This window comes from Varroa destructor, unplaced genomic scaffold (assembly GCF_002443255.2).
Source record: "Varroa destructor unplaced genomic scaffold, Vdes_3.0 BEIS01000002.1, whole genome shotgun sequence".
In the NCBI taxonomy this organism is placed as follows: Eukaryota; Metazoa; Arthropoda; class Arachnida; order Mesostigmata; family Varroidae; genus Varroa; species Varroa destructor.
The window spans coordinates 6,789,592-6,811,797 of NW_019211455.1; the positions used below are offsets into that span (position 1 = coordinate 6,789,592).

The 22,206-nt window shown below is 38.1% G+C and overlaps 3 protein-coding genes and 1 long non-coding RNA gene across 7 annotated transcripts; 1 reads left to right on the forward strand and 3 right to left on the reverse strand.

Moving 5' to 3' along the window:
* Positions 1-57: 57 nt before the first annotated feature.
* On the reverse strand, positions 58-1,960 carry Dpm3 (Dolichyl-phosphate mannosyltransferase subunit 3). Its single transcript, XM_022791055.2, has 3 exons — positions 1,709-1,960; positions 807-836; positions 58-496 (listed from the first exon to the last, which is right to left on the reverse strand). The coding sequence occupies exons 1-3, from the start codon at positions 1,913-1,915 to the stop codon at positions 365-367; spliced, it is 369 nt and encodes a 122-aa protein (XP_022646790.1). The 5' UTR covers positions 1,916-1,960; the 3' UTR covers positions 58-364.
* A 24-nt stretch (positions 1,961-1,984) lies between these two features.
* On the forward strand, positions 1,985-5,290 carry LOC111244219 (mitochondrial import inner membrane translocase subunit Tim22). 3 transcript variants are annotated; one of them, XM_022791053.2, is made up of 4 exons: positions 1,985-2,123; positions 2,376-2,533; positions 2,935-3,186; positions 4,350-5,290. In XM_022791053.2, exons 2-4 carry the CDS (start codon positions 2,396-2,398, stop codon positions 4,500-4,502), a joined length of 543 nt encoding a protein of 180 aa, XP_022646788.1. In that variant the 5' UTR covers positions 1,985-2,123; positions 2,376-2,395; the 3' UTR covers positions 4,503-5,290. The 3 variants fall into 3 exon arrangements, with proteins under 3 accessions (XP_022646788.1, XP_086835411.1, XP_022646787.1); XM_086979285.1 differs by lacking the exon at positions 1,985-2,123 and adding an exon at positions 2,204-2,287; XM_022791052.2 differs by lacking the exon at positions 1,985-2,123 and having other exon boundaries at positions 2,230-2,533.
* Positions 5,291-8,132: 2,842 nt separating this feature from the next.
* Positions 8,133-11,840, reverse strand: LOC111244443 (uncharacterized). Of its 2 annotated transcripts, none has more exons than XM_022791597.2 (6): positions 11,406-11,840; positions 10,701-10,896; positions 10,363-10,494; positions 9,792-9,956; positions 9,037-9,264; positions 8,133-8,365 (listed from the first exon to the last, which is right to left on the reverse strand). In XM_022791597.2, exons 2-6 carry the CDS (start codon positions 10,860-10,862, stop codon positions 8,297-8,299), a joined length of 756 nt encoding a protein of 251 aa, XP_022647332.1. In that variant the 5' UTR covers positions 10,863-10,896; positions 11,406-11,840; the 3' UTR covers positions 8,133-8,296. The 2 variants fall into 2 exon arrangements, with proteins under 2 accessions (XP_022647332.1, XP_022647331.1); XM_022791596.2 differs by having other exon boundaries at positions 10,701-10,863; positions 11,406-11,830.
* Positions 11,841-12,709: 869 nt separating this feature from the next.
* Positions 12,710-14,408, reverse strand: LOC147757303 (uncharacterized). Its single transcript, XR_015320402.1, has 3 exons — positions 14,246-14,408; positions 13,749-13,895; positions 12,710-13,496 (listed from the first exon to the last, which is right to left on the reverse strand). It is a non-coding gene; the product is annotated as an uncharacterized LOC147757303 (long non-coding RNA).
* Between the last annotated feature and the right edge of the window lie 7,798 nt (positions 14,409-22,206).

The window sequence follows — 22,206 nt, forward strand, 5'->3', positions numbered from 1 at the left end:
CCATTTATAATTTCGTCTTGTATGAGGAGAAACTTACTTCACCAGTACAAAAATATAGCAGATTTATCCATCGAGATCCCTTTATTAATACTACTAAACCAGTTCCCAATTCAATCAGGATAATAGCTTTTAGCAGGCTAACTACAACTTCTGATGCTGAATGTGTCAGAAAAATTTCTTTCTCCACTTAAACGACAATAGACTATAAGTATATATTCCAAGAGTGGCGATAGTTGCGTTAAAAATCATTAAATTCGTGTTAATTACATTTCTAGTTTATAAATATTACTGTCAGCATGACAGTACATATCAGGTATATATATACACAGTTTACACTTCACGACCCTATTTAAAAAAATATGAACTATGTAAACTGAAAGCCCTTCAAGATTAGATCTTGTTTGGCTTCGTTAATTTGCCGTTTTAGCTCCTCGCATGCTTCTTCACAGTCGTTGAAAGTGAACACCCGGTAAATTACGACAGCGGTTGCGTACAACTGTGAATCAAATGCACAAAAGCAAATATGTGAATAAAAATAACAAAAATATGCCTAAATATACAGGCCGATTAACAGGAGTATATAGTACGTCATAATGCAGCTGTGCGTGTAAGAAAAAACACATTAAATAAACAACTGTTTATTTAAAAACCGACTTTATAATTTCTTTTTATATCGACGTTGTGGATAACTGACTGAATCCGACATAAGCAGTGGCTAGTTGCAACATCCCGCTGTCTTGGTCCTTGTTTTTTGCTCAAATGTATGAATCGTATGTCGAAGAGTCTAAGCTCAGGAACAAACTTACCCCAAATAAGATGACTATATAAATCGGAAGCTGGAAAGAAAAGACGTTAATAATGTTAGAAATATTGAAGATATTAAGAAAAATGTTGTGGTTGAATTATACAAAGTTCTAGTTGCTATATTTGTGTGCTAATGCAAACAGTTACTGCTACCGTTGTTTTAAGTTATTAACGGGGACGCTGGCACACGGTTTAGAAGGAGAACAAATTAAAATTACTTTTTATTTATTTACCTAATTTTTAGTTCATTTTATGGTAACTGATTTGTATAGATGATCGTGATTTCTCGGTATTTCATCTTATCTTTAACAACGAATTAGATTTACAAGCCATTGATGAGATACAATTACACGATACGCTCAAACAAGAGAAGTAGATCACGAGCAATCAAGGTCTGACTACTTACAAGTCCCGAAATACTACCCACTACAGTGCCGACAAAGACAGCATGAAAATAAACAATTAAATTTATTATTAATTAATTAATTAAACAATAAAATTTCTCGAACTAATTACGTAAGGATATTGTAATCATTTGTTGGATCGCGATACTGACATTATAAATCGATGTGATTTAATAGAAAAGTACACCTAATCTAACGCCCCTTTGACTTTGGCTTTTAGACAAATTACGTTGTACCATCACTGCCTTAATTAAATTATACCTTATTTATCTGTTCAAGGTATCAAAGTATTTAATTGAGGGTCATTATCTATTGGCCAGTCCCCATAAAACTCCAAAAAAAAGTTTCCATGACGGTACGCAAATAACAATATATTTATGCAAAATATTATATTCAAAATTCGCTACATTTTCGATCATGCGCCTACACCAGCTAATTAATTAACGCACTTAACAGATTTTCTGTCCTAAGAAAAACCGTTGACGCAGATTCCAACTCACCAGGAGAACGTGTATTTCTTGAGACTTGTCAATTAACGCAAATTGACCAGAAAGAAGTGCGGCCCACACCGTTATGAACATACTGATTCCAAAAAACCATTCCATTAGTTTGGTCATTGTCATACCCGCTGCCACGCTCGCGCGAGCTTCAACAATTTTTATGCTACTACGATGTTTATTGGGGAGAAGCTGAAAAACACATCGCATTTTAGATACGTGGAATATTCCGTTCTATGATACTTTGTACCGCTCGCTGATATAGATAGAAGCTTCAGTCAGGAAGATAGAATACAAAGCAAAATGAACGCTGCACTAAATCTAACAATATTAAGGCTTTTTTTGCTACTATATAAATTATATAGTGTAATAGTTTAAAATAGTTATATAATGAAACGATAACCTGGCACAGCTCAGCGTAAGTAAGCAACACATAATTTTTGATCCTGAATTAAAAAACGTTTGTTTTGTCGTATGGCTGGCGGATCCGCCGGTGAATCGGCGGCAATTGGCTCTTTGTAATAAGATACGAACGCATGTGTTGTTTCACTTTTGTGCTCTAAAGAAATATTGGTAGTTGAGGTATAAATGGACAGCAGAAGTTACGAAATTAAAAGGTCAAGGCTTGTATATCAATGAAAGTTAACAATTCTTAATTTATTTATTTAAGTGAACTTTAAATTTACCATAATGCCGGAAACTACGACCCCTCCAGTAACCTTTGCGGAAATGCGAGCGATGGTGTTGGATCCGGATCGCCCACGAAGAACAATAGCGGTGAAAGGAGTTAACCTTCCAGGTGCCAATTTTCTAAAATCTCCTCAGGAGGTAGGTAATATAGTTAAGCAAGCATCTTGTCTGAATACAGAACCTCATGGCCCTAGGTAACACAAAAGATCATTTTATCAAGTTCTAACGTTGTGCGAGAGAAATTAGAGATTGCATTGCTACTGTTGTAACTGCTGTAACTACTGGTGGTTAAACAATGTATCTTTTCGAAAGAACAGAATGTGGACTTGATAACTGAAAATTCTCACAACTTATATTTGCAACTGTTGTGGATTATTCAAGTAAGTAGCAGTATTGTATTATTAATAAAATAAAAAGTATATTTCTGAGATGTTGACGCTGTTGATGTGTTAGCTTATGAACCTTATAATGAAATGATTTTACTGAATACTAATGAAATTATTTTTGTTTCATCTGATTGTTCATGCCTTCTTCATTAGCTCCGTGTCGAGCGCTTCTTTGAATCATGCGCATTTAAATCAGGTTTAAGTTTCGTAGCGGGAGGTGCTTTCGGCGCTGCTATGGGCCTATTTGCGGCCTCCTTTAACCCAAACGTTGGGGATCCGTCCAAACAAACGGCGCGCGAGATCTTTCGAGATATGAAGACAACAACTGTTGGCTATGCAAAAAACTTCGCAATTGTTGGACTGATTTTTGCAGGTGTCGAGTGCGCAATCGAAAGCCATCGAGGGGTTCGTGTTGTATTTTTAGTCATCAGCCTCTTTCTGTATTTAGTGTAAAGTTACAGAATACATGATAATGGAGGGTTAAACTATTATAAATACTACAAACCTCCATTATTAAGAAGTACTATACATACATGTACCACAGACGATGATTACTGGCTTCGTTTTTTTTTGTATTTATCGACCGAATTATTTAAGGAGAACCGAGGAATATTATTGGTTGTTAAGCAAAGCTTATACGCTATAAAGATGAGAATTATATAGCGCGATTTTGCGTCATGTTATTTGCTTTCATGGCATGAACAATTACATTTAAGGAAAAAAATGTAAATTTTTTTTTCGGCAAAACAAGGCGCGCCTGGTGGTGCAGTTCATTTTACTTTAAATGCCCTGGCTTTTAAGATTTGGGAAGTGTTTCTTTATGGAAAGGGATCAAATATTTGTTTCATTATATATATCTCTAAATTTTATACCAAACGTGCTGCCACTCTTTTTCTCTATTAACTTGAGATTTGGTATTTTTGACCAATGTTCAACCATCGTTATCTCCTATTCACTCCATAACTTATATACGTCACTGAAATGAGATAAATATATAGAAACTAAATCCTAGTAGCCTATTTTATCTATGATAAACAATGTTGTTATCAGTTAATCTTTCGTGCATGAACTTTTGTGCAAATAACAATGCTGAAGTTGGTTCTGCTGAATCTTCTTCACTGAAAAATTGTTAGAACTTTCAAGATTTCATTAGAATCATTATAACATTTACATAGTAATCAATATCAGTTGTTATAAAAACATATTTTTACTTAGAAATGACTTGAAACAAATTAAATTGATTATTTCTTCTTCTATATAACTTCTATAAGATAACCGTAAAAATCTGATGAAAGTATTGAAATGTTTTTTAAATAGTTTAGTCGAAAAACGTTAAAACAAAATGCTTGGAAACTTTTTTTTGTATCAAAATAAAGCAGTCTGTCTTAGAGAAGGAGTTCCAGATCACCTATTCGTAGAACAAAAGTATGTGTCGGATTTTTTTAAAAAAATTTTTCAAAAAAATTTACAGATGCGACAAAAATGATTATAGAGCCATCCGGGTACTCTATTCCATTGCTCCTTACAATCTGTGTCTGTTTCTGTTGCGTTAACTCTGTCTGTCTTAGAAAAGTGACTGGAAAAATGGAACGATGGCTGGCGGAATAACGGGAGGCCTTATAGGTCTGCGAGCAGGAATTAAACCAGGTATTATGGGTGCCGTAGGATTTGCTGCCTTCTCAACATTGATCGATTATTATTTCCGATATCGCGAATGGTAAGGAGGCATAATGAACAAAGAACATATTACTGAATAGGTGGTAAATCATCAGCGCATGAAGCATTCCATGATATGGTGGCGTCTGGGCGGAAATAACCCTTCGAAGATAGGCTTAAGAGCCACTACAAGGCATGGAGTCTGCCTAGGAAGATGTGCAGTCTCAATCTACTGTATAGATCGCTCAGAAACGGCTTCAACGACAGCCCACAAGGGCAGTCGTTCATGGAGCGTAATTTGCAGGCTTTATTGCGCTAGGAATGTTTCGCTGTATATTGACGACTGTGGTCTTCATACTCTCAGTAATAAATTTTAGTAAGGGGGAATATGAAGTAGTATATGGTGGCATGAGATATTAGTGACCTTATAGAAACTAATACACGCATTCGAAAATTAGGCTATTAGAATTCTTATTATGTCATACCTGATATATTTTTAAATAGCCCGCTCTAACTAATGATCGTATATTATGTCGGACACATATATAAATTATATACGTTTTAAGTTCAATATACATTACCCATGCATGGTACTAGAACATTGGTATATTCAAGGTAATAAGTTAACTTTGTAGAACTTGAGTAGTTTTGTACAGTAGTCTCTTTTACACAATTCGATCTGGGTCAGGACTAATTTTATTTTTTATTCCTGTCATCGCTGATACCATCAGAAAGTACATTCAAACTACTCACAAGTTCCGGAGATCTTATTCGAATCTATAAACTGCGTAAATATGTTTCATCTAAGGCATTATGAAACTTAATAAAAACACTGCAACATTAACGAGCGACATTCAATTTTGTGATTTTTTGTTCACTTTTATTAAGCAGTAAGGTAGCAGAGAGTCTTCTCATAGCTTAACTTTCGGACGTAATTCACGGGTGTTAGTTACTTGACGTTAATAACGAAATCATCCATCGAAACGACAGAATTGAAGCGAACTGTTATTTTATACAGTTATTAGGCCCTGCTTGTTCTTACGTTTGACCAGCTTGAATAAGTTTACGCCCCGTACTGGTAATATGTTCGAGCTTGGTCACAGCGTTACACAGGTATAATGGTTCACTGAAACGTACTAAGATGTTTCAGTCTCTAAAATTCGAAAAAATGCCTGTTTATATTTATATAGCTATGCTCTAAAGAAAGTAAGTTGAACGCGCAATCAAACAAACGGTTTGGGCAAGAATGCATAATTCCAATGAGACTACCACATCCACCTTAGTCAATTCTTTAGGCAATCTTTTAATTACGCAATCTCTTTCACAGCTGCGAACGGACGAATTGACTAGCTGAAAAAAGAAAAAATTTAGGTAATAGTATGACTTTGGGCTCTGATGGTTCGCCGTGCTACTAAGAAACCATATACTGGGCTAGATATCGCTGGAAGGTGCAACGTTTTTCTTTGGTAGGCGAAATCTTATATCTTATATGCATGGGTCTTCTAGTCTTTGTTATAAAAACTGTCTTAGTCTTGTATAATGCGGCCAATAGACCATACGTGACAAATTTTACAACTTTGTTTTAACAAGAAACAGCACTAGCATAACTCAAATCAGGAATTAATATGGCTCAAACTGAAAAATTATAATAGAAATACACTTGTAGAAAATAGAGTATGACAACTTTCATACTGAAATATGCCCTCATTTGGTTATAAGCTTTGTAGAAACATCTTAGTTTAAGAACTAAGTAATTGTTAACGTTATATAAAACCGGGGGAGTCAAAACTTCAACTGACTTGAACTTGTTGTTGTATTTATTTAGATTCGCTAAATGTTTTGTCAGAAACGCTTTAATATCTTATAAATTAGTTATAGTCTTACAATGCAAAAAAATACGGCTTGCCCGCAGTACGGTAGTCTTATTTTAACAAGTACAGCATTGAAGCATTCGATTGTGTAGAATATATGGATTAGTAGCGTAGTATCCAAGTGTGTATGATAGAGCTAAGCTTCTGATGTGAACGAAACTTATTTGGAAAAATAATTTTTTTTGTTAAAAATGAAGTGGCAGTCTAAGCTTTGGCGAGAGCTAAAATTAACTGTCTAGGTAACTACCTTTCGACTACATCTAGGAATGGCTATACTTGATTTAAAAGTATCTTAATTGTGTGCGGTATTATGCTCTATGAGAACATTTATCTAATAGATTGTGTTTGCCTGCCCTTTATCCACAAAAAGATATATCGATTTAAAATCAATAATAACAGAATTACAGGCCTAAAAGAGGCAGCAAGATTAATACTGTGTTATATAACTGAAGTACTATGCTTCTATCAAATATGGGTATGTATTTCTTCAAACATATACAAAATTCGCCTAATATCATCATCTACTAGGTAATTTATTAGGTAGCTCAAACAGTTTTTGACACGAATATTGCAGACAAATCAGTAGCAAAGCTGCCAAACGGATTGACGATTTCGTGCCATTAGCCCCGATTGCAAAAACTTTGCATAATGCCCAAAATGTATTCTACATTATAGTCTGAGGTCATGAAACGGCATTAGCCGACAAATAAAAGCTGAAAAGCGCCGAAAGATTGAGTAAAGCTATCAGACTTAACGATATCCAAAAAAACAACCTAAAGTCATGAGGGTAAGCACCTTCCATAAGAATTTAACCAAAGCTAGAAGATATAACTAGGTTCTACTATGGTTATGGTTATTACACTATACAGCCTGTGGTCGGATAGAATGTCTAACGGTGACACCGGACATAAAACTCGAAGCATAGAAATATAAACTATTATACTACAGCCTTTTGCGAATGACTTAGCGTACTTTCTTATAGGTGATACTTGTTGTATAAGTTGTACCACTTTCGGGTCGCTATCGTGGGTCGTCCTCTTGACCCAGTCTTAATGACTGTATCTGACTAGAAAGGAACAACCTGGAGGAACGCAGACATCAACGCCGGCACGTTACCTTCACCGAAGTTAGGGATTCTTCGAAGTTAGTGATGTCACAAAACGTACAACTTCGACGAAAGATTCCATCCTCCAACCGCATTCCGAGTCACAGTACGCTTCGTGAACTCTGCTGATAGTGTCGGGTCTCTACCGGTTCGATGTACAAGCTTTGGTTGGGAACTTTTCTACTGTTATTTATTGTGTTCAGCATAGGTGCACTATTGTCCCCTTGTATTCTATGGCGTAAATACTTTTGTTCAAGGCCGTCACATTCTTCCTTTTTGGATAAGACTCTTCACCTTGCTAGTCTTTACTTCGAAAAGAGATAAATCAGAAACGGTACGCTGTTCCTAGCATATTTAAATTGGTCTTGTTCGTCCCATAAGCAGTGAAGCCATCGCTAGGCTATTGGCGTTGCGAAACGTAAACCTTTGTAAAAAAACAATACCAACACTCAAAATTTGTCGCACTAGAGTGGCATAGAGAGTCACAAATACAAAGATAAATAGAAAGCAACTGTACTAACCGACTCCGTTGAAAAATTTTATATAAAATTTTTCGGAGTCGGTAAAGCTGCTAATATATCAGCATCGGGACCATCGTGTTGGCAACGTCGTCCTAACCCGACTGGCCTCAGAAACTTACAACAGATCTACAGCTGATCATTTTCTGCAAATTAAATAATCACATTGACATTATTATATCTGATAGTAAAACTTCGTGCTGCGTTTAGTACTACAATGATTCATTTATTAAAATAAATAGATATCATATTTATTGCACACACACACACACTCACTCACACATATATATATATATATGTTTATATATTATGTCTATTAATCGTTATCTGAAGGGCGCACTCGTTGAGGGTAGTGCTTCTTCGCTTTATTCCATCGCCACGGGAGGCTTTCCGGAAACGGTTCCCTGTTGACTGACAATCATAGGCGGTTCCCCCTGAAATTGAAATTATGATGGTTACTTACCCAGCTTTTAATAAAGCACAAGGCGATTCTTTTGTCTTGTTTAGAAATGCTCCAGTGCACCGCATTCTTGTGTGGTTTAAAAGGAGAATGAAATATTCCCTTTGAGTTTTTTTTTTGAAACACGGATCATTTGAGACAACATGTACAAGAAAATATTACTAAAATTCGGTACTACAATGTTAAAATATTTGAGCCTCACCATTTTAATAAACTTGTTGCAGTTGGACTGAATTTTACAATATTTTAGGGTCCAATGATAAGCTTCTATATAGGAATAATGACGAACGATATACGAGATTTATCAATAGTCGATTCAACCATAAGTAGGCATTGCTCGTATCGAGTGTACTAATAATGTTTTGTCTGGAGAGTGGAGCGAATATAGAAGAAAATTCATCCTTCATAGATGTGTTTCGTATATGCATAGTTCCAGCAATAAAGGTGTACTCATGTTGCATTTTGCAAATCCCTGTTTTAATAATAAAATTACGACAAGCGCATATAAGCCAAAAATAATTTTAAACTATAATAATCTAAGAGAAAGAGACTTCATATGCATACATAAATGGAGTAAATGTGTTTTTAAATAATGGCCCAATTCCAGACACAGGAAGCTAGCTTAAGAAACTTAAATTAACTTACGCCTGCACCAGATTTCTCGCCATTAGCTGAACTGAGCTTATCAAGGTCTTGTTCGCTTTGCATGTTCTTGCCGACAGGCACAACGGCGGACGCTGGGACTGCTATGGCCACCGGCTCCGACTTATCCTGAGAAACCTCCTGTTTCAGTACCTCCGGTTCAATGGGCTCAACTTTTTTTGTTTGATCAGGTTGCTCCTTCACTTTACCGTCCTCTGGAATCGCGCCATCCTGGTCCATCGTAAAAAGCATTAATAAATTATTTTTTACATCAGAATATGAGCTAAACAAAATATGCACCTTAAGAAAAGCGAGCAAGCAATGTATAATCTGTAGAAATTAATTATTTCCCACAAAAGAAGTGCTCACTTTTTATTTATTTTTTTTTTAAAACGAATTTGAAAAATTTAGTAAAATATAGAATTTAAATAGGGCTTGTAAATCACAGACAGTAAACGAAGTGATTCCAGTCTCTTACGTAGGTCTACAATAAGTGCTGTATCTTCTTGTATTTAAAAATAGTACATATATACGGATCATCTATCCAAATAAAGCAAAAGCAGTCGCATAGTAGAACCTGCAGACTAAAAGAATCGTAACAACCCTGCTTGATGACGCTTTTTTCTAGCGAAATCATGCAATAAATAGATCGTTTGTAGTAGAGCCCAAAGCAGCGTGAATGACAATCTTGTCCGTGCACTCCATATGCAGAGATCGTTCATGCATGCTTAAAAGAGTTAAACTGTAGCCAGGCTTACCTTGACCGTAACGTTTGCTGGGGCGGACGGTTTTTCGCTATCAGAAGGCGTCTTACTTTTAGAAGCATCTTTTTTTGGTTCATCTTCTAAATCTCCTGTATAGTGTGCAGGGAAGTTCGACAGCGGGTGTGATTCAACTTCCGTAAGCGGGAGCGCGGGGCGAGCCTGCCATCGGTTAATCAATATTTTAACAGCAGATATAATGAGAGCAGTAGGACTTGTAGGGCAATATTAGGGCGAGTTTGCGGAATAGTTGCATATCTTTTGAGTTCATAAAATAGGTTCTGTATGATATCGTAACTTCGTCGATTTTCTTCTCCATACTTTCAGGCATGTATTAGTGCAATAAAAAACCATGAGTAATTCTCATATCTTGACTGATAAACTGACATTTTTTTTAAAGTTAAAGCAATTTGAAAATACAGAATTTTCAATTCTGTGTACTTTTTGTCCTTGTATGCAACATCAGTTGTCACACAAGGTAGGTTTTATGTTAGATCACTACTTATAATAGCGGCGTTTTTCATGCACGAAATGTGTCGCTTCGATCTCTCACGATAGTTATGCTTACGGCTAAATGGTCACTGGATGTATACACTGGGCGATTGTAGAGGTACCCGCCGCCACCATTACGAACGCCCGGCAATTGTCGGCCAACACGATGTCGCTCACGCAATTCGTGCTCGGAAATAAGAGCGCGGATCTGAAAGTTGGATCGGAGCCCTTTTATATTACGATTTCGATTGAAAAAATGATGCGCCGTTTTATCTGACAGAATACTCAGTGGCGTACCACTAGGAGGAGCTGAACTGCCTGGAGATAATGAAATCCATGAATAAATATACTTTTTTGTATATTGCAATTTTTTAGATAAATTTATAAATCTTAAAAATAGGCGTAGCGATATACCTTTCGGTGTTTTATATAGCCCCCATCCTCAACAAGGTATTTCTTTGGCAGCGATGGTTTCCTCTGTTTGCCGGAGGCATACGATCCTTTGTAAATTTGCGTAGCTTCAAGCACAACCACAGCAGAGATGACCAAAACCAGAAGAGATGCAACTCGTTTCATACTGCTTGGAACAGCAAGAGCATACAAGGCATAACTTTATTTCTAGTTAGCTTTGAATCAAAGGTATTATTCATGAAAGCTAGTCTGGCGGCAAATAACAAACGCTTCACATCGTATACTTGTAATTAACAATATTTCCCACATTCTCCCGTACTATTGACGTTTCATAGTCTAACCTTTAACGCGCTCAATTCAAATTAGATGAACTATGGTCAAGGTGGTCCTGTAGTTTTCCTTTCGTGAATCATAAACGTTTGCTTTGTACTTAGCCGTCTTTTCAGTAAAAACCAGTAAGTGTGTTGAATAAATTTCTATTAAACACCAACGATAAGTAAAATGAAGCAGTGAGTCACAATTGATACAGAAATACAGTACAACGCTATTAGAACAGTAAGCGGTTTCCGCACCGTTATCTATAGGTGGCACAATTTAGCAAAAATTAATCGAGATATTGCATTTTCGAGTTATTTTTGGGTATTCAGTAGTTGGCTGAGTTTATTACTTAACTAGGTGTGTCTAAACATGAATACAAGACGAACTTACATGTTGTATTGATAGACGGTGCGTCGCAATGCGCCAGGTATCACTATCGGACAAAGCAGACCTGTGGACTTGGGTCAAGCGAAGCGATTTCTCTTGGATACAAGTCGGTCTTGGGACGCGCATCTGTGACCCGCTAGTAGAGCCAGCCAATTCGCTATCACGAATCTTTCCCGAACCGAAATTTTCCCTCACCAACGCTCGCGTGGTCATCACAGAGGCTGACACGCACACACAAACACCCCAGAAAGAGCGCATGGCACTCTAACGGACGCAGAAAACTTTCTGGCTATGCTACAGCCATATAAAGACAGTTCTATGCAAACTGTTTGTTGTAAAACCGCAATAACAGCGCCAATGTAATGGAAATATACAGCTCCGTAAACGCGACAAGCAATGTATTAAAATTACTAAAAATCCAAACAAAGTTAGATTGCACGGTACGGCCGTTGGCAGTCTTCTGCCACATCTATTTCCATGACGGTCTAAGATAGCAACATGAAAGTTATTTTTTAGCCATCTAGCCTGACTCAGAATTTAGCGGTGTATGTTACTCATGTATGCATAGTTAGTTGTAATTCGTAGTTTTTAACGTATTAGTGACATTCTGAAGAGTTCAGTTGTAACAGCCCTGCTTTCTGATCATCAGAACGAACTGCGCTGTGGCTTGCAGCGCGTCGTTTCGAACGTACAACAGAATCTTCCCTTTGCATCTTTCGGTTCACACTATTCCACTAGGGCTCCGCTAGCCCCTGCTTAGCGATGGCGGGGGATACGCGCAGGTTCAATGACTTCAGAAAAAAGAAATAACCTGCACTAAAATCTAATAAAAGACCGCGCTTGGTCACTACGGGGTTCGTGCATAGCGCTTTCGTGTGACTGTTTTTACAAACTAAAGTTTGTTGCTATAGTCTCAAACATTCGATATTAACATCGATAACGATGAAAAGTGAGAATATCCGTAGTTTGTTAGCTACATCGTCAACAGGGACAAATTCACCCTATCATATGATATTAAATTTAAAGTAAAATGCTCACATAAAAACAACGATATTGACAATTAAACCTGAGAAACGTGAAGGAACTGAAAAATTTGGCCCTAACGACGAAATATTTGGCTTAGCAGTGTTTCGTCTTTCATAGTAATTCGTATCGGTTTAGTAAAAGCCTTCGTAAGATTATCGCACAAATGAATAAATAGATTCGGTTTTTACCAAAGCAACAATACAAACCTTGCTCGTTTTGTTGAGCCTTAGCACTTCACGACAGTCTTCTGAAAAGATGGCAATCTCTTAGGGTTCAAAATTTCTTTAAAGCCATGCTTTTATTATATTATAACTTAATGCTCTCTTACTGATTTAGTTTTTAGCCAATATCAGAAAGTAATACAATTATGTTTTCCGCTGAGGATCTCGACCAGGATGACGGCTGAAAAAGTTAGGCATTTCCAACTGCCGCTTGGCTAAGCCGGTAATTTAAGTACCGGCGAGGCCTAAATACGGCAGAAAATTATCTAGTCATTAAACTGAGTTGTTTAATCTATTTTACATATATAATATTCTAATTGTATAGCTAGGATAACCATGAGTCGAGCTGAAATGAAATGTTTCAAAAAAAAAACATGTCCTAAAAGCATCAAATTCATTCAATTAATTAAATATTTGCCTTCGTTTAATGTAAATCCCATACTCAAATACGACATAATTGTTACGATACTAGAATGAAAGCCGTGAACATGATTACAATTTCATATTATTTGCTCTTTTTTCTTATCTCAAAACTTCTATCTATAATAAAAAGCGGATAATAATTAAGTAGTATAAATTAAGTAATAACGCTCTCTCTAGAAAGAGCAATTCTTATACATACAACATCTCTGTTCTGTTAAAAGATCGAGTAAATCATATCTTCACTGATGCACACACTGCTTCGTGTATACATGACCGTTCATCAAACTCAGTTGATTCCAAAGTGATCCTAGACGAAGGACGCCCCTCATGTACTCCCATCCAGTCCGTCCATGGTTTCTTGACAGTCGTTTATTTAGTTTGCAGATTTTGTGAAGCTCTAAATTTCAACCGGAATCCAACGGAACTATCGGAGCAATAAACGTGTTAGTTCAGATCTTCAAACCACGTACACGAATTACTATTCCGTGCTTAGTAAAGTACTGCGCGTTCAAGATCAACTAGTGAACAAGGCAAAAGTTGGGCTCGGCATAAATATTGTCAGTTATTACCAACGTCATTCGAATCATCTGCTGTTTTTATCTATGAACACAACTAGCACAATATATATCATACCCAAAACAGTTATTTTTCTCAAGTAAGCGAAATAACAACTTACGTTGAGCGTTGACGTTATCGCCGTCACGGGGAATCCGTATGGGGAAAGAGAGATTTTGTTTCTCCGGACATCGAATCCAGATATCGTTTGACGATACCGAAGCCCAACAATTAGTTCGCCGTTCGAACGTTTTCAAGATGCGCTTCTCTACATCGGTATGGTAGGAATAATCAGGAATGACTTTAATTTAAGCTTGCGCATTTGTTAAGTTCGTCATACTATTACTGGGACAAATATTTTTTTCTACATCTAAGCGTATTTGGTGGGTGGCGACCATTTTTAATAGGAGGTTGATGCTCGTTTTCGGAGGCGCTGTCTCGTCTCAAGGGATTTAAATTTAAATTTAAATCCATGAAGTACAGAAATTAAGCAACATTCACTACCGTAACTGCGCTACTTACTAGAATCACATCGTTTCTGTGTCTATCGCTCTGCGTAATTTAGCTACGTACTTGAATTGGTATTCGACATTATCTAATTTACTTAAATACACATACTTTAGGCTTTGGACGCGGGATAGCACTGCCTTCTGCCTCACGCTTTGCACAGTGGAGTAACCTCTGTTCGAAACGCTGTGTAAATTATTAGATATGTATCTGTAACATGCATTGCTCAGCAAAATTAGACGCTCTTTCTTAAGATAGGGGTTTTCTTTTTGGTCTGTCGTTTGGCTATCCATCATAACGTGGTACTATTTTTAGCTTGTTCGTCCGGACGAGGCAGGGATCAAAATTTGTAGAAGTTATCTACTCGAAGTACGATACACCGATGCAGTTGTTATGACGATTTCGCTTTACCAATCTGTGTGCAGTCTACGTTTTCGATTTGTCGTTTTTGCAAATCAGAATCGAATTTTCATGTAACAAAGACAATTCAGGTAGCAACGTTTGTGTAGGTCGGCTTTATTGCTGCACATGGCAAAGCCCTAAGAGATTATTAGGCCATTAACCGTACGTGTACCTAAATAAATTGAAGTTTTTGTTCAACATAAACAATGCGCCTTTTCGACGCTTTAATTCTATTATAGCTAGATTTATATAAAACTTTCCTGATGTCAAAATATACATACTGTCGTGAGGTGTAGCTACCGTGTCGTACAATATGTTCGGAGAAATTGACTTGTTTAGTGTGTCCTTGAACGAAGAAGGGTGTCCTTTGTTCCTCGGGCGATGTTACGTCCGAGGAGCAAAGGATTCCCGCAACACGTGAACGTTCTAAATGGAATGTCTAATTGAATGCCAATGAATAAATATAGTTCTGTATTGTCACGCAATCTCCATAGCAATCAAACTATTTCTTTAGTCTAAATCATGCGCATGGCTAAAATACAGATGCATTTTATTCATTTTAGTCAGAAATAAATAATGGATGCCCGAAAATTGTCTGTCAGCAAATGGGTTAGTTACAATTTTGTTGCTTCATTCTAACCTACGTGAACTTCACCTCCGCCTGGAATATCCGATAAAGTATAGCCGAATTCTTTTTATTTCCACATGTTGTTATCGTTTGTCAAGGCTTTTGTTTTTTCTTACCGTTGATTAGAATCTAGTACGATCCGGCACTCCATAATTCCTGCTTCCTATCGTAAAATTTGAATTCTGACGGACTTTATGGGGTAACAAGCAGCAAAAGACCGCACAGTCGTTTGGAGTTAGCTAAACGGTATTTTTTAAATCCCCTAAGCTCCTCTCATGAATGCTAGGGATAGCTGTGTATTAAAATGTACAGACACGTATATATACGTCTGCGAATTCCGCATTCCGTGCCATTTTTCTGTCAGGTGTATTCTGTCAGGGCAGGGAAGATGTAGGTCATTACAAACTCATTCGGAGGCCGCTCAGGGAGCGTCGCTTTTTGAGGACAAAACCCGCGAAGAGCGGTGCGTGAATATCTATGAAGACTTTGTTCTGCGACGTCTATTGGCACATTCTCTCTACAGTCAAGATCAGCTGTCCACTGGACAACAACGAAAGGAGATTCAGCCCATCTACGATGGCCGTTTATTACGCAGCTAGCAGGTATGGGTGAAGAAGTGTTTATCTTTCTATTGCTAGAATGCACGGAAAAATTCAAGCTGTCCTAGTCAAATGCGTCGCAAAGCAACTAATTTCATCACACTTATTCACGATTCGTTCAAATTTACAATAGCGTTAAAAGTATATCATCACTCTTCTAAACTCGCCGGCAGTCTAATGATATTATTATGTACATAATGATGTCGTGTAATGGCGTATAAAGGTATTCTTGATTACAAACTCGAAACGTAGGTCTCATCATGGTAACATTTTCAGTAGGAAATTGTACTCGTTCTGATAGCGTAAATGCGTTAGCTGCAGCACTTGACATTATAAAAAGTTTTGTGACACCAGGTAGCACCAGTGTTCGTCCTTTGGCCTTTTAAGGACGCGAAAACGAATACAAAGAGTAGAGCTAAGAATTTAAATAGTTGTTGAGAATTCTTTACGCAATAAAGATTACCCGTTTCCTGGTCGCAAATAATTCGTATTTATTTCCATGATAGCATAACCCAGCAACACGGACGTGAAAACCCAACGTTGCACCCACCATCCTATTTTCTCTTATAAACGTTAGAGTCTGTTTTATCAGGGTTGAAATTTATCAGCAGCGAAAGCTGCACAGTGGGCAACAATGCTGTGGTGAGTAGGCATACCCTCATTATCTCGTCGTTTTGTGATTTTGATCGATTTCTTTTACTTTGGAAAAAAAAACTTTGCTGAATTAGCACGATACCTATTTTTATGGTTGGTTCGTTTTTCTCTCCTTTACAAGAAGTTATATTGCGAAGGTCTAAGTTAAAATAGGCGGTTTGCAAAATTTTTTGTCCCGTTGTAACGAAACGTGTGTGTTAGCCAGTGAAAAAGTAGGGCCAGCAGTAGCTTCAACATAGGTTTTTTTCTGGTTGATTTTGGACACTGATCCAAAAACGGAAAACAGGGAATTGCAATGAATAGAAGTTCTGACTGACAATATTACGCACTTTATACCTGACAGGGAATTTGTAAGGTGTAACCACAAGAGACACCGATATAAGGAATTTGTTTTCTTTCCAATAACAAATACCTAGCTTAGGCTTTGAATGGCTACACGGATGTCCAAATGAGTGCCTGGTATCTATCGGATCAATCGACCAATTTCAGTTATCTAATGTCGGCGTCCATATAAAAAGAGTTACAAAAAAATGACAAAATACTTGCGCTGAAGCCTTGTCCTAGATCTAAAATCTGCTCTTACCCCAAATTAGCTGTAGGTGTACCTGCACATGGTATTTAGCCTTCAGCTGCGTGGTAGGCTGGCAGCTTATTTATGAAGGCTATTACGCTACTACGTGAGCGGCTCTATTGTAATGTCATCGTTACAAACTTTTAGCTTAAGCATAGTATATACATTTCATGCCACGCGCCACCACACGTATATACTTTTAAAATGTACGCATTTATGCCACTTAAAACGGTCTCCTAAGGTCAGTTTCATCGCTCAGTGTAGTAGACGAATTTAACAAAGAAGCACCACAGCGCATAGAGCCGGGGAGTGAAGTGTTCTTGGAACAGGTGTCAGCTGAGATTTGTTTAGTTACTTCATGAGGGATTTGGGTTGGCTTACAGCGACGATGGGTCAGTAGCCCAGAAAGCTAGGATGGGTGGAGGGTTGCGAAGGCGTACCGCGGTACAAAGGAATGTCGGGAATTTACTACACATTATTGGCGCCAACGGCTTCAGGACCCAACGACGCCTGAAACGTTCTTCACGTTTACCTGTACGCGAAACGAAAAAACGTTCAAATGAACACGCCGACAGATAAATTCCGCGCCTGGCATCTATAATGAAAATAGCAATTCGTCGGCTAAGACGGAGCTTATGTAGCTCCTGGATTTGCTTTTTTGTCTAAGTTGTAGTACAACAGCATATGTTGTTATCAGGTCAGTGAAGTACTAAGACCTGCATAGGGTCATAAAAACCAACATTTACTTAATGGGACTGTTTAAAACGATAGAATAATTTAGTGTACATGCAGGCGATATGGCTGATTTCGATATTGCGAGATGCGTAAACGATCTGTGATGTCTTTTTTTTTTTAAAGAACGCCATTTGACGTGGCCAAATGAAAACTCAAATGATTAAACGTACCAGACGATCGGGCCTACTCAATTGAAGATATTATAGTGCATTTTTCCCGTTATCGTGGCACGAAAAATTATTGCCACGATTTCATTTATATCTACACTGTTGCCAAAACTTACTAAGTACAACAGGTTGCAAAAACTTTGCACCGCAGAGAAGACAATTAGTTCCCCCCGCAGCGGGTACTTGCATAAAACGGGTACTTGCACGCGGGTAAAGCGTTTTCGGTTGGAAACGACATTTTATTTCGATAAGATTTTTACATTCATTCGTATTTTTCCTACACAGTTTTATGAACCTTCATGCAAACATCGTAAATGTAAAAGTTCACGCGAAAGCAGTGAAAATACGGCAGGACCTCTAAAGCAAATGACTAGAAGCTGCAATGATCCCGTGATCTTGATAAAGATATAGATACCTCCCTCCCCTGTAAGCCCGTCGTAGTCTCTTTTTACAATGAAGGAAGTTTTACCTCAAGTTCAAGCTCCGACAAAAGAGAGATAGTTGCATTTTCACCATTTAAAAATCGTCATATTTTGTGGAAATCAAATATATCAAAGTAGTCGCTCACAGCGAAGGCTTTATAGCTGAAAGGACTGATAAAACTTGCCATAATAGTCTTAAAAATGTTTTTTTTTTAATTCGAAAATTCTAGATCGATGCGGATCTTGTATGTCAAAACAGCAAATAAATTAACATAGAAGATCAGGTGCGAATACTCGACTATAGTCAATCATATTCAATCTATATGGTTTTATCAACAACTGGGAGTTTAGATACCCTGCAGAGCATATGGGGTTTCAGCTGGTCCCAAAATCTCGGTCGCCTCTGGCAAAACGCGTTGCAATGACAGTCTTGCACACAGAATCGTTACAAGTGATAAGACGTGGTGTCTTTATATTATCTCAAAACAGAAAAAGGAACTGGTGGCTGCAAAAAGTATGTTTAGGCTTCGACTCATCCCAGAAGTATATTCGAAGAGGATGTTAATTTTTGTTTAGACGGGCTAGGAAACGACGAGCTAAGGAAAAGGTGTTCTAAAAGGCCCATTTGCGATGAGGCTCGTACACTACAAAACCCAAAATACAACGCAAGGCTCTCACGTTCACAATAATGCCAGACACATATGGCAGAGTTTGTTAAGGCTGTCGCGCAAGAGTTCCAGCCAACAGCTCGTGTGCATCCAGCATATTCGCCAAACATCTAGCTAAAAAACATGATTTTTTAATTATTGAAAAATTAGTAAAATGCATTTGTGAAGGCAAAGTTTCTCCGAAGCGGGCCCAATGAGCCCTCGAAACACCGTCCCTGAAAAAATCAGTTGCGATATGAGAAAAACCGTGAAAAACAATAGTCAACGTATAATGGATTGATTTATTATTAGAAATTGAGTAGAACGTTAAACTTTTCGTTGACGAAAAAACTGCCATAAATTTTTGATCAATAAGATACTTCTTTCAATTTCAAGTATCAATCGATAGTACCATGTTCGCTATGCGGTCAAACCACAGTGGTCTGTATTGCCCCACTTTTGCTTCATCATTATAGCCCTCTGAATGATCATGTTATATAAGTCAGCGTGTACTAATTTATTTACAACGTAATTTTCCATCAATAATGCGTTAAAAAAAAAATGGTTCTTAAACAGATGACACACTCGAGCTAGTTACTTTGCTACTTTATATTTCTACAAACTTTTAATTGAGTCCTAAACAAAGTGCTGACCGAAATACCTATAGGTTCTTCATACTCATTCAAACACCACTTGGGGAAGAGGTTTAATTGGTGTATGTACCTCTAAAAATACAGTATGATTCAAAGCTACTTTGGATATCCTTCCAGTGATATTAATTCTGATATCCTTCTTTGTTTCGTACAAGAAGTGTACTTAATGGGTTTAATAACGGTCTTAGTAGCTACATATTAAAACAAAGACTGTATTTGAAAAGTATTCTACTTTATTCACGCATTAAATTGATGAAATACATAGACGACCTATATGAACGCATTAATGATTTATGTCACTTGTACTCTTGTGATTTATCAGTGTTAGAAAATCATCCTTAAATACATTGTGTCGTCTACGAGAGTACGTTCATAACTTATACCTGAACAATTATTAATTCATTGATCTTCTTCTAAAATATATTTCATTATAAGTTCCTCGATAGGAAGCCTCTAACAGAATCACTTAAGCACCATTACGCAAGTCAAGTAAACGTAAATCAGGTTACAGGATGCCTTGATCACGTCAGAGTGTGCTAATGGCAGCTAGTTCCAGTAGTAGGTCTCTTCTCGTCTTGGCTCCAATCCGCACATATAAAAATATGCCTTTCATCGGGCCAGTACTTGGGGCAATAGAGTTCGTAGTGTAAAGTTGTTTTCCTGTCGTTGTTGCTGCCATTGCAATACTCTCCCATCGTCACTCTGCTGCTTCACTCGCAGTGGGGTTGCTTAGCTCGACCCGAACTCGTCCTGCTCAAGCTTTTCCTGTCGTCGTGCGTTCAGTGTGTACACTGCTCGTTACACATCTTCTTCGCTGCAGGCACGAGAGAAAATTAAGCATCCCACTTCATTGCAAATTTGTCTACTGGCGATAACGCTGGTGGCGCGACCCCGTTAGGCCTCGCGTATAAACTCGAAAAGCAGGCAAAGACGTTGTTTGCGCAGTTGGTAGGCTAGCCGGCTTAGTCGCCGGTCATTCTCGTCAGTACGAGACCCTTGGGAACGACAGGCAGCATGGGCGAAAAGGCAGCTAATTGCCCCATTCGGCCACGTAGACGACTAGTGTGTACAGAGCAATCGCGACGTTACCTAGATCAGCAGGACTGGATGGTTGCCGGTTATTTAACCCTATACAACTGAACATATGTAGAGACGAAATCTATTTCCTTACTTTTTGTACACCGCAAAGTGCTTATTGCATTACAAGTTCATGTCGTGACGACGGCGATAGCGGTCACATTTTGTGCGCATATGCGGATTAGTACAGATCGATATAATATAATAGATAGAGTCGATCACGGATGGGTACAGGACGGCAATGACTTTGCACAGGAAGGCATTCTGATGGCCTTCTGAGAACACAAACACCTTGGCTGTGTAACTACAGTATGAAGCAGTGACACAAGATATACATTGATTTTGGTCTATTTCATTTAAATGCTTGGTTTTAACAAGTTGCTTTCATTTTTCTTGGGTCGTTCTCATACTATTACGAAACAATATTGGAAAAAAAATGTACTGGGATATTTGTATAAAGTATAATCGTACGAGAATTTTCCTAACTCGGAAAGCGTAAAACGGTTAGAACGCTAGTACCAAATGATTCTCGGTCAACGAATACGGCGGCCGCAAAAGCATTTACCGTTCCTTAAGTTATTATAAGGGGAGGTTTTTCGCAACAAATCTCGAATACTAGCATCTCTTCTTATATCCATTGTTGAAAACGGAAGCGCAAGGATTCGAGCTATTCAGCCTCAATAAAAACGAAAGCAAAGCCGGTTCTAACAGAAGATCGTGGACAGAACGCGGTGGTAAGTTCCAGCAGAAGAGACGACTCGATCTTTCAGCGTCGTTATTTTTACGTCGCAATTCGAAATCGAAATCCACCGCTAATAGAGTAAGGGGAAATGGGAAGAAATACGACGTCCCCAGACAGAAAATAGGCCGGATAGAAATACCCTTCAATGGAGACTTGGAAGACGTGCGTTTTCAAAGGACAGCAAAGTGGGTGCCGTTAACCCGGATGGTTTGTTTCGAGGCGAATGTTAGGGAAAGCCCCTAGAGAGCTGGGTAACTATGAACGCCGTCGAGGGATTCCATTAGGCGTTTTTACGGCAACGGTAGCAATAGCAGCAGGACATGCATGTTCCGGCCGCCTTTCGAGGCACTTTGGCTTGTGCGTCGACGGGTATTAAGGTATCGGAACTATGATAGCCTCGGCGTCCAAAGTTCATGTGGCACGACATGTAATACGGCATTCCGGGCTATAAAAGTAGGAAAGATGGGAGAATATTGCGAGTCTGCCCAACTCGACGTCTGATTCGAGTAAGAATCCTAGAAAATACGATACGTTGCTAATAGTGTCCGAATGCTGGCGTAGAGCATCCTGTGATTCCATTATGAACAGCAAAAGAGCAATTTGTGAGGTCTGGCGAAATGCTACAGTAGATGGCAATTCACTTGTATGTTGGTGCAAATCAGCGACAATTCCTGAGACGGGTAGACTTATAATCTTGTAGACGACGCAGAAAACAATCACCAGTTACGTGTTTGAACAAACACATAATAATTTTTTTTATAGCTCGCTTTGCACA